We start from the raw sequence: 12,254 nt of genomic DNA on the forward strand, positions 1-12,254 counted from the left end.
CTGAGGGAAGTACCACGTCTATTGGAAAAGGTAAAGATGTCTTCTTTTTTTCTTTTGGAATTTGTTGCTTATTTACGTTTTAATTCACATGCAGGCAAATCCATCGTTTTTGGTGTACAATTTTATGGGTTCTGACAAAGGCAGGGCCACCGGGATGGTCAAGGCACAGATAGTTCCGTCGTCCTAAAGCATCCTGTCCCTCATGTGGTCCCTTCGTATTGAAGCCTGCCCCTGCCTCCACACCCAACCACCTGGCAATCACTGTTCCTTTAAGCCTCCCGTCTCTAGAATGTCATATAAATGCAATGACATAGTATAGGTAACCTTTTGAGGCTGGCTTCCTTCACCGAGCATAACACACTCATATCCATATTAATATTCGTCCAATACATCAGTGTATGAAAATGAACTGTGCAGAAGAGTCAGTGTCCATCTGGTGGGGGTGGGGGGGGGGTGCTCCAGCAATGAGCACAGCTCCCCAGCTCCTCTCTAACCAGCATCATCCTCCCCACCAACACGGTCCCGTTCGGGCCCCTGACCTGCCTGATCACCACGACCCGCAGCCCGCCCTAGTTCACGTGACCCCTAGTTCATCGGCTGCTCCCCAGTCCTGTCGGGGCTGCCGGGCCCTAATCCGGGAGGGAGAAACCCAGACACCCGCAGAGCCATGCAGGTAGTGTTAATAAGCCTGATGCAATCAGGAACGGGGGCAACCCAACGCAACTGGAGAGCGAACATCCCGGCGAAAGACATTCACGGTAGTAGAAACTATCTGATACGCTGTTCCTGCCCCGCCCCCCGAAAAGCTACAACATCTGTGGGCCGCATTCAGGTGGGGGACTCTGCCTGCCTCCTCTGATTCTCTCGAATGGAGCCTGTTCCGCCACGCCACCACCGCACCGCTACGAACTATGACAGCACACAGGGCGACCATGTCGCCGTTCTGCAGGAGGCAGAACTCGGGGTGACCACGTGTCCCCCACGGAATGCAATGGAACATGGGGAAGCAGGCGACCCTCTGCGGACTTGGGATACTTCTATGGGATCTGCTCCGTGCAGGTAAAGCTGTGCGAGAGGCCAGCTGAGTGGAAGGGATGATGGCAAGGGGACCCCCCCCCCACACCCCAGTCACAGCAGTCACAGTAACATTCTTCAGGGTACAGATCGGCCATCTTTGGCTCTTTCCTTACTCCTGCCTGTCACATCCACCAAGAACAGCACAACCCCCCCACCCCCCGCCCACATATACAACCAAGGGGAGGGGGAGGTGGCGAGCTGCCCAGAGCTCTTGGATGGAGGTACTGTTGCCCCTCCACTGCTGATAGCTCACCACTGTGCCCTTTCCTGGTGTCGCCCTTCACCCAAGGTTATGGCCGCTTGGCAGGTGCAGCCTACGACCACAACCGGTTGAAGTCGACGTAGAAAAGCCTGCTCACTCTCCTCTGGTCTCAATTTGGAACCACTCCAAGGGGCCATCCAGCTCCAGACCCTTCTATGGGCTTGGATGAGGTCTGTGCTGCAACTACATTGGAGGGAATTTCTCCCCCCGCCCAGCCCTGCTTCGCTCAGGCCCTGCACATCGGTTTCCCAAGCGCATCCCTAGAAACCGCTTGCACACAAGCCTCCACCTCAGAGTCTGTTTCTAAGGAACCCAACCAAAGGCAAAGGGTGAACAGGCTTTAGTTAGTACAAATATCAGAGTCACCTGTAAAGTATTTACTCCATCTCTCAATTTTCCAGATGTTATTTCGTTTGATCCTGCAAACAACTCAAAGAGGTGGGTGGGTATATAGTTACTCCATTTATACATGAGTAAAGTAAGGTCCAGAAAGGTTGGGTGTCGCATCCAAGGTCAGTCACATGGACAGTAATAATCGGATCTAAGCTTCTGACCCTCCAAGCCCTGCTCTCTAGTTCACTACAATGGCCGGAGCTGTTGGGAGAAAGACAGCCCTTTACAGGGACGAGATGGAACGGGGGGGGGGGGGGATGAGCAGGCTGCCACGTACACTTGGGCTTCACACAATCGTGGGGCACGATGCACATTCCTAGACAAGAGTTTCACGTCTATTTTCTCTCATCTCTCCAGCAGATGGCAGTCAAGTGACTTGAGGAAGGGGCAGCTCTTCATTTGCAGCCCAGCATCACTTGGGTTAGTGGGGAGCCAGCAGAGGCAAGGGATGTGTCTGTGTGTGTGTGGGTGTGTGGGTGTGTGAGAGAGAGAGACAGCGAGACAGAGAGACAGAGAGAGACTAGGGCAGAGGGTACATGTAGGAGACAGCCAATCCCACCAGACAACAATCCCTCAGATATGAGCTAACCTGTTCATTTAGGTATAGGAGGGATCAGGTCACCATCTCCATGGAGGTCCCTCCGTGCCCTTGACCACGAATACATTTCTCTTTTTCTCTGCCCCTCCTAAGATAGAAGGTCTCAACTTCAAACTGCTCAAGCTTCGAAATACAGCAAAGTCTCTTCTGAGGAGAGCTCTGACAACCCACGAGGGTCACCTGTAATCACTTCTTAAAATTACCTGGGGGGGGGGGGGGGAACTGAAATGGAGGACTGTCTTCAAAATATAGCAGGGGCGCCTGGGTGGTTCAGTCAGTTAAGTGTCCAACTTTGGCTCAGGTCATGATCTCACGGTTTGTGAGTTCGAGCCCCGCCTCCGTCTCTGCACTGACATTGCGGAGCCTGCTTGGGTTTCTCTCTCTCTTCCTCCCTCTATCCCTCCCCTACTCTCTCTCTCTGTCTCAAAGTAAATGAGTAAACATTTTTTTTTAATTTTGCAAAATACAGCGGAGTGAAGATACCTCTTAAATTGTCACTTAAAACGGCAGTGCAATGATTTAAAGAGGCATAAACACCACAAAAGTGTGGAAGAGGTTAGCAACGGTAGTCGTGACAACTTTTCGGAAGTTGGAGCGTCAAGTGACCTAGCAGAGCCGGAAAGCTGGGTTCGAAGTGCTCGCAGAGGGAGGGGTGCCAAAGGAAAACCAAGGACACCCTCCTCCTCGAAACCCTAGAACGTTCCTGGGATTCCGGCACTGGCACCAGGTAGCTTTGGAAGTGGGGGAGGGGGCGCGGCTGAAAAAAGGAGAGGGCTGGGCAACAGTTTGTATTCAGAGCACCTGGGCTTCCAGATCCCTCGCCACCAGACACAATCTGGCTACGTCTTCAGAGAATCAGTGTCATTTGTTCACACGCAGAGTGAAAAAGAAGTATGAAGGTGTGGTCCCTGGGGCCAACCTCTGCAAATCTCCTGGCCTCACCCCCACGCTCGTGCAATGGTTTTGCCGCTCCAAGCACGGTGGCCTCGTTCAAGGCAGGACGAAGGGGAAGAGGGAGAGAGCTCATCCAGCTGCCCCTGTCCTCTTGTATCAGGAAAGCAAATGCCTTCCCAGAAACCACCCCTCCCCAGCCAAACTTTGCTCATGATTGGTGGCCATCATGCGGCCACATGGCCAGCCCTGGGTACAGGAGAAATGAGGAGGCAAGTACTTCTCTTGGACAGCCTTCCTGGCAGAGACAGGCAGGGAGAAGGGGTGGGGATAAATGTGGAGCGGGCAGAGCTCCCGACAGGTGAGCTTTATGGTGGGGACGGTTGGGGGCCCAGCATTAGAGGTCTTGTCTCTCGGGCTGGGCGTTTTCTCAGTGTGAAATTCTCCAATCCTTTGCCAGAGTTCCGGCACCTAGCAGAGGCAGGAAACCAAGCGTCCCAGGAGATCTTACTCTCAGTAAAGCCCCTCACTTCCGCCAGATGCCCCCTCCCAGAGTCATATGGTTGGTCACAAATGGGGGAGGACCAGCCCCTGGCTGGGAGGGGCAGGGAGAGGCATCTCTGGGTCCTCCTGGCTTCTGTGTGAGCTTTCCACCAAGCCTCCCGCTTCCAGCCCCGACCTGCACCTCCGCCTTCCAAGATGCCTAGTCCTGAGTGTTTATGGGTTCTGAGCCCCAGACCAGCCTGCCTCTTCACCTGCCCTTACCCCAGGCATTAGCAGAGGGAAGAAAACAGAAGCACAAGCTCGTTACCACTCTTCCCTCTAATTACCATCTCCTATCCTACCTGTTGTCCATCTCTAGATAGGACAGAATGGAGAGGGGAATGGATAGAAAAACTGTGGTGTGTGCGTGACATAGAATGCTCTGCAGCTGTCAGAGCGAGGAATTAACTGCCCACACTACAATGTGGACAAGAGCTCCCAAGCAGAGTGTTAGGGGAGAAACAGAAGAAGAAGAATGAAAGTTAGAACAATACCCATTTATATAAATGAAAAGCACATATACACAAATGGCCAATAAACCATGAAAAAGTGCCCAATTTCATTAGTCATCAGGGAAATGCCAATTAAAACCACAATGTGAAACCTCTGCACACCCACTCGAGTGGCTAAAAGGAAAAAGATAAAAATACCAAGTACTGGGGGTTGCTGGAGGATAAACTAGATTCTCATATGGTCGCTGCTGGTGGAGTATACGTTGGTAGAACCACTCTGAAAAACTCTTCGGCAGTGTCTACTAAAAGGGAGAACACTCTCTCCCATGACCCAGCAGTTCCTTCCCAGAAAGGCATGCTTACGTTCACCAAAATCCATATACTAGAACACTCGTAGCAGTGCTGTTCGTGGGAACCCTGCATTAGAAACTACCAAACCCCCATCAGCAGTAGAATGGATAGATTGCGGTAGTGTCATCCAACGGAATTCTAAGAAGCGATGAGAACAAACACATCGTAACTACAAACAATGGTAGGGATGGATCTTGAGGACGGTTCTTCAGAAGAAACCAGATACCAGAGTTGATACTCGCTGATTCCATTTATTTTTTTTAAGATTTTTATTTTTATTTTTTTTAATTTTTTAACGTTTATGTATTTTCGAGAGACAGAGCGAGACAGAGCATGAGCGGGGGAGGGGCAGAGAGAGAGGGAGACGCAGAATCGGAAGCAGGCTCCAGGCTCCCGGCTGTCAGCACAGAGCCCGGTGCGGGGCTTGAACCCACGAACCGTGAGATCATGACCTGAGCCGAAGTCGGATGCTTGACCGAGTCAGCCAGGTGCCCCTCTATGATTCCATTTTTTTTTTTTTTAATATCCAAAGTAGACAAAACTAACATGGGCAACTTCATTTGAGTGCACGCAGTAGTTACCCACAGGGAGAAGCCGCAGTGGACAGGGCTTCTGGGAGGCTCGTGATGTTTGGTTTCTTGATCTGTGTGCTGGTTATACACAGGTTTTCAACTAGCGACCACCCTTGAGCTGAACATTGAGGGTCTGCACTCTTTTCCATGTGTAAGTTATAATTCAGTAGAAGTAACACAGAGAAAGAAAAGCCCGGGGCAATAAAAACAGAAAACACATAGGTGCGAACCATATTACACATTTTACAGATCTCCTTTTTCTACTAGGGAGGGATCGACGTGATGATGGGAGCAACGGGAAGAACTAACAGGAAGTAATACAGGAGAAAAGTCTTGACCCGGTGCGCGACTCCAGTGCCCTTAACTTTTGAACCAGAAGTGGGGGAGGAGGGATGGAATAAGGAAACACTAGTCTTAAAAACTTTGATTGCTCTCAGACTCCTGACCGTATGTTCCTGCTTTAATTAAATGGGGTCCCGGCAAGAAAAGAAGGTCGCCCAGATCTTGGCAAGGGCTCCTTGTAGAAGGTCCCAGGCCTGTGCCCTTTCCTGACCCCCTGCGGGCTCTCTCAGACCACTAGATGTGTTAGCTGAATCTCCAGGGTCAGAGGTCAGAAGGTCAGAAGGTCAGAAGGTCAGAATTCTGATTCCTCCTTCCCCTGGGCTTCTCTCCCCTCGTTTACAACTGTGGCGCGTCTAGATTCATGCCTTAACCTACCTCTCCCGCGCACCATCCAAATGCCCAGCGCTAAGGAAGACTCAGAATACTCCACTCTGCTACAAGCAGCTGAAGCAAGGGACCTCTCTAACGATCCCCCCACCCCCTCCCCCCGCCCCAGCAGCCTCCGCTCCAGCTCAGTCTCCTGCTTGGCCCAATGCCCATTTGTAAGTTCCGATCTTCCTTCTGGGGTCTAGAAGCCGGTGGTGGAAAACCTCGGGAGGACCTCCATTGCACAGCCCTCTCCTCCCGCGTAGGAGGCGAGAGCTCAGGGAAGGCGGTGGGTCCCGCGCCCCCCCGGCTGCCGTTGACACTGCCTGCACTTCCCGCTCTGACCGCTAGTGGGAGATGCTGGCCAACCTGAGGCCCGTCAAGGGGCTAGAAGCCGGCAGGCTGTTTGTGATTCATCTGTCTGGCTAGGAGCCATCCTACCCAATCCAGGCCCAGAAAGTGTCCTGTGTCCTAAACTTTCCTGCAGACAGACTTCCTCACCGATCCCCCCACCCTGGTCTAGCCGTCCTGAAAGCAGAGATAGCTCCTCAGTATATATAGAAGGCACCAGGGGACACCTGGAACCCCACACGCAGGTCCCAAAGGGACAATGGCCTCAGGGTGACCTGTCCAATATCCCCGTGGAGGGGCAGGTCACAGCCTCTGAACTCTCAGACCCAGCACCTTGGTGCTTTCTGAGACACCAGGACCCATTTTGCCCTCCAAGAGCAGCTTTAAAGTCAGGAAAGTAAAATGCTACTGATAAAGAAGACAAAGGCTGTGTGCGTGTGTGCATGTGTGTGTGTGTGTGTGTGTGTGTGTGTGTGTCGAGGTGCAGGCTGCGTGTGCCCCAACGAGGTGGGCGTACGTGAGCATGTGTGGGTGTCTGTCTATTTGTTGCTTGTGTCCCTGTCTCTGGTCTGCGTGTGTCTGTGTGTCGGTGCAGGCGTCTGATACCGTGCGGAACTGGGTGCTGCCCGTGCTTCTGCGGGCCAGTGTGATCCCCGTGTGAGCGTGTGCGCCTCCGCGGCAGCGTGTCAGGGGATGTGCGTCTCCGAGTCGCCTGTCGCTGAGTTCGTCAGAGTGTGTCTGCCGATGTCCATGTGGGTGTCTGTGTGTCGGTGCGTCTCTCTCACTGCGCAGGTGTGCGTGTGTCCAGTGCGTCCGCGTGTGTCGTGAGGCCGCATCAGGGTACGTCCCTGTCCAGGGGGCTGAGTATCCCTCGTAGGGTCCCCAGGTCGGTGGCGATGCCTGTGTGTACCCGCCGGTGCGTGCCGCCGTGTGCCCGTCCCCGTCCGCGTGGGTGGCTGCATGTGGCGAAGCGTCCCCGGGTCGGTGAGCGTGCACCCCAGCGTGTGCCCGCGTCTGCGTGTGCCTGTCCGTGTCCGCGTGGGCGGCGGTCTGCGGCCGGGCGCCCCCCCGGGTCAGCGTGGGGGTGTGCGCCCCGGCGGGCGCCCAGGGGTTCACCCTCTGAGCGGGCGGAGCGCCACGTGCGGAGTCCGGGGCGCGTCGCTCTGGGGCGGAGCCAGCCCGGGGCCCCAAGCCCCAGGCCGAGCCCAGGCGGGGCCCGCCCCCGACCCCGCCCCCAGCCCGAGCCCGCGCCGCCCGCCGAGCCCCGGAGCCCGAGCGGAGCGGCGGAGCCGAGACGGCGGCGGCGCCCGTGGGATGCGGGGATCGCGCCCCCGGGGCCGCTGAGCCTGCGCCCAGTGCCCCGAGCCCCGCGCCGAGCCGAGTCCGCGCCGAGCCTCAGCCGCCCATCCCGGGGCCCGGGCCGGGGGACCAGCAGGTGAGCGAGCGCCCCCGCGCCCGGGAGCCCCGGCCCGGCCGGAGCCCCCTCCGCCTGCCGCCGCCCAACTTTCCTCCCCGAGGGTCGGACCCTCCAGCCCCTGCGCACCCCCTCCCCTGCCCCGGGTGCGCCCGGCAGTTCCCTCCCCCATCGCTGCCCCCCGAGGCTGGGAGGCGGGAGAAGAAAGGGTGCAGATCTGCCGGGCTGGAGGGGACCCCCGGAGGGGGGGGAGGGGGGCGTCTGTAATCGCCTTGCGCCCCCTCCTCATCCCTTTCCTTCCGGGTTTCCCGGTGCGCTGTCGAGGGCCGGGGGGAGGAGGAGCCGCGGCCCCGGCTTCCCGGCCGACCCTGGCGCAGGCTCTGGGAGGGTCTGGGATTGGGACCCGGATTCCCGAGGCCGGAGACCCCAAGGTCAGAGCGGCGACTAGGCGCGCAGTGAGTGTGGTTCCAGAGAGCCGGGGAGCCGACCGAGCAGGGCTGGGGATGGGGGAGGGGGCCAATCACCCCCTCTCTCCGGGCCCCGCCGAGCCGTCCTCTGAGGGTATCCTCTCTGGGACGAGATCTCTGCCCGTCCTGACCTGGGAAAGATCTCTGCGCCCTGAGGGGGCAGAGATTTATATGTGTGTCCTGTCTCTCTGCGCGCTCCGACCACGAAGAGATCTCTGTGCCCTCTGACGCCCCAACGGGGCCGCATCTGGTCTCTGTGTGCCTTGAAGGAGGGAAGAACTCCTTGTGGCCTCAACAGAGGAGATCTCTGTGCGCTGGGACTGGCGAGAGTTCTCTGCCCTCCTCGCTCTGACCTGGGCAGATCCACTCGCCCTGATGGGAGGGAGGCGGCTCTCATTCTGTGCGTTATTTGATCGTCTTTGGTGGCACCGGGAGGAAGTCGTGGTGCCTAGCCTGGTGGAGGCCAGAGATGTGGAGAGTGGTAGTGGTGGGGGGATGCTGGGGACGAGGCTCCGGCCATAGGCCCGCCTTGCAAACACCTGTTGGAGGCCGGTGCACAGATGAATCAGGAAGCCATGACTGAGGTTGGGGCAGGAGTCAGTCTTCTCTCCTGACAGCCCCGAGACCAGTCCCAGGAGGGCAGGATCCGTCTCCTCTTAGGGTCCTGGGCTGGCATTCCATCCCCCCAGCTCCTGCTGAGACCCTCGTCACCTTCCTCCGTGAGCCTGGACAGCTCAGTGGAGACAGACACACCGTATGACCCCACCGCGCTGCAGCACCTCAGCCTTCTCCCTGATTCCCATCAAACCCCTCAGGATCTACGGGGACCCTGAGTAGCAGAGGCCCAGGCCACTGGGAGCCCAGCCCTGGGTACTGCTGTCCTCAACTCCATCTCCTGGCCCTCAACTCCTCCCAGTTGGAATTGGGCAGGTGCACGTGAGTGGGTGGAAATGGAGCGGGAAGGCGGAATGCGGGTGGCAGGGGCTGATAGCTGAGACCATGCTACAGTCACAGGAGCATCGGAAGGGGAGGGTCAGGGTACAGCCAGACCGTGGAACACAGATTTTGTGCCAGAAGGCCCAGCTCTGTGCTGAAATGAGCCTCGTTGAAGTTTTAATCTAATCCTGTCATCACTGCCACATTGTACAGGGGGAAACTGAGGCTGACGGTGGGCCAAGGACTTACCCAAGGTCGTCTAGAGAGGCAGTGAATTTGGCGCACCACCTGGGGTGAAGATTCCTTGAGAGCCACTTCCTGGGGGCCAGGAGGACCTAGGACTGACCAAAGAGGATCTGAGCAGACAGGGAAGGGGCTCTGGAGTGCCGAGAACCAGCATTCAGCCCAGGGTGGCGGGGGCAGCTGCTGTGCCTCTGAGGTGCTTGGCCTGTCTCTGTGTGGTGCTCAGAGCTGCTCTGGAAAAGTTCCAGGATTGACTCACTCAGCATGAAGACTGAGCTCGGAGTGGTGGGAAGCATCAGAGACAGCTGACAGTTGTGGAGCAGAGGAGGCTGGTGCCCCAGCAACCCAAGAAGGGAGTCCTGGGAACGTCCCGGGACAGAGGTCAGGGGCAGTCTCCATTCTGTTCACAGGAGGCTAGTTCCCGCTCACCCATGGGAGGGTTATCGGAAAGGTGTGTAACGACAGGAGTGCGTCCCCTTGCTCACCTGAAAGAGGGCTGATTATCTTCCAGCCGGAAGAGTCAAGATTATCTGTCTAACAAAAATAACCTTCCACATGGGTTTTGAAGGATGCATAGGAGTTTTCTAGATGAAGGAGCTACAGTCTAGCCATCAGGACCAGCTACCCAGTGCCGATTTGTGAGACAACACAATTGGTAGTTCAGCAACCCATTTGGGTCTCATGGTGTGAGGGAGGGAAGAGCAGAAGCTAAAGCCAAGGTCACAGTCACGGGGGCCCTTGTGAGCTCTACTCAGGAATTGGGAATTTATCCTCAGTAATGGTACTAAAAATAGCTAACATTCACTGAGTGGTTTCTGCCAGCCAGGCATGGCACTAATCACTTTATAAGGCTCATCCCCTGAATCCTTGCGTCAACCCTGGGGGCGGGGGACCATACTAAGGACAGTATTTCAGATGGTGAAACGGGAGAGCCAGAAAAGTTAAATAACTTGCTCACACATCTACTAAGTCACACGTCTACTAAGTAGCAGGCCTTGGGTTTGCACCCAGGTGTCCATATATCTGCTCTAGACTGTCCTACCCCTCTAGTGCGGACCGTGGGTGCCACCAAAAGCCTTTCAACTGAAGGAGAGGAACAGTCAGGGTACCACAGGTGGCGGAACTTGTCGTGTTCCAACTTTCTTCTCTGTTCAGGGACCCGCCACGTCTCCCGTCCCTAACTTTGATTGCTCATTAAGTGAGATTCCCCACCGCCCTCCCACACCGCGAGCGAAGTTTAGGTTGGCAAGCTTGATAAAGGACAAAGGAGAAGCGACGGATGTTGCGGGGCTCTGACCGGAACCGTCGGTGCTTCCAGAGAGAGATGCCACCGTCCAGCAGTCATTTGGAGGGGAGAGTCCAGCGTTCAGGCAGGAGAGCTGGGCTGGCGGTGGAAACTTGGAATCATCTGCAGAGGCTGGCCATGGGAGCCATGGCAGTGAATTAGACTGTCCAGCAAGAGTGCAGACCAGAGGTTCTCAACCCTGGCGATGTTAGCATCTCTTGGAAAGCTTTTTAAAATTGAAAAAAAAAAAAAAAATATGCCCAGGCTCCACCCCCAGAGGTTCTAATTCATCTGGCACCAGAAATGTTGAAAGCACCCAGGTGATCCTAATGTGGGATAGAGGGTGCGACACAACAGGGTGGGGGCAGTCCAACAGTCAAGGCCGGAGAAGTCTGCAGAGGAGCCTGAGAAGGAGCAGTCCGAGGGTGGGAGGCAGGCCAGGAGTGGGAGGTGTCACAGAAAGCAAGGAGGGAGCCCGTCCTGGAGGAAGGGGTGTCTTCCGTTTCCTTCTGCCGAGGAGTGAAGAATCCTTCGCATTCTGAGAAGTTCATGGATAGATCAAAAAGAATGCATAATTTCAAAACGAGTGTCTGTTAGATTGAGCAACAGTAAGGGTGCCCGTGACCTTGGCAACAGAAACTTCCTTAACACCTACAGAATGTGGTGCCTGGCGCAGCCGGACAGTTGTTGAATGAGTGAATGAATGAATGAATGAATGAATGAATCAGTGGGGGTAGGAGCTAGTTTGGAGTGGATCCAGGAATGAGCATGAGGTGAGGAAGTGGAGACAGCATGTGTAGACAGCTCTTTGCAAGAGTTTGATGGCTTAAGAGGGAGGGAAGAGATAGAGGGGAGCTGGCCGGGGGTGGGGTCAAGGTGGGGGGGTTGTAGGGAGAGCCTAAAGTGGACTCTAGGCATGTGTGTTCATGCGGTGCACCCACGGGCAGTGCTTATAGGGAAAAATGCCTTTTCCTCACAGGGAGGGGCCAGAGGTCTCTGCATCGACGTTGTGCCCATGGGGCCTCAGTTGCTCTCAGAGGGGGATTTTGCAGGCAGGAACTGTGATTCCTCCTGGGGGTGGGGGGCACGAAGGAGAAGGAAATCTTGCTGTGAGGAGAGAAAGGTGTTCCAGAAAGCAGTATCTGGGGACACGATGAGGTTGTACGGAGCAGGTACCCAGGAGTAGGGGGGCTAGCGTAAAACTCCCGTGGCAAACTCTACAAAGGAAGCAGAGAGAGGAGAAGGGGTGAAGCCAGGGGCAGCCTATGGAGAGAGGCTGGACGCTGCAGGGAGCAGAGCAGGCATGGGGGGCGGGGGCGGCTGCAGAGGAAGCCGGGACTGGATGCCCACTCTCTTCTGCCAGCCCAGACTGGCCTGAGGTGGAGGTCTGAGGCAGAGTTCAGCCTGAGGTGGTTGGGGAGAGCCTGGATAGGACATTCAGGACCTACTCTGTGCCATGGAAGATTCTAGAAGGTGTACAATTCAGACACTGTAACGGCTCTCATGGAGTTTACCTGCTACTGGGGAAAGACAGTCTGGATACCACTAAACAAAGAGACACAGAAGATAATTTTAGATCATGATCAGGACTATGAAGGAAGTAAAACAGGACGATGTGATGGAGAGACAAGAGTGACCCTAGACTGGCTGGTCAGGGAAGGCCTCTTGAAGGAGGTGATTGAACTGAGACCTGAATAACAAGAAAGAACCA

General features: G+C 55.8%; 2 protein-coding genes across 12 annotated transcripts in view; both read left to right on the forward strand.

The window, feature by feature from the left end:
- Positions 1–12,254, forward strand: part of LOC123610423 (disabled homolog 2-like) — a 54,002-nt gene that overhangs the window by 39,972 nt on the left and 1,776 nt on the right. Inside the window, exon 2 of the mRNA XM_045501015.1 lies at positions 7,437–7,633. Coding sequence (XP_045356971.1) covers positions 7,437–7,633 — 197 coding nt within the window. The remainder of the gene's footprint in view (positions 1–7,436; positions 7,634–12,254) is intronic.
- Positions 7,435–12,254, forward strand: part of SCN5A (sodium voltage-gated channel alpha subunit 5) — a 94,374-nt gene continuing 89,554 nt past the window's right edge. For 4 of the 11 annotated variants that reach the window (XM_045436533.1, XM_045436528.1, XM_045436531.1 and 1 more), the window contains exon 1: positions 7,435–7,633. The gene's annotated coding sequence lies outside the window, so the exon portion shown is untranslated. The remainder of the gene's footprint in view (positions 7,634–12,254) is intronic. The other 7 variants (XM_045436523.1, XM_045436525.1, XM_045436530.1 and 4 more) reach the window with 2 other exon arrangements.

This window comes from Leopardus geoffroyi, chromosome C2 (assembly GCF_018350155.1).
Source record: "Leopardus geoffroyi isolate Oge1 chromosome C2, O.geoffroyi_Oge1_pat1.0, whole genome shotgun sequence".
Lineage (NCBI taxonomy): Eukaryota > Metazoa > Chordata > Mammalia > Carnivora > Felidae > Leopardus > Leopardus geoffroyi.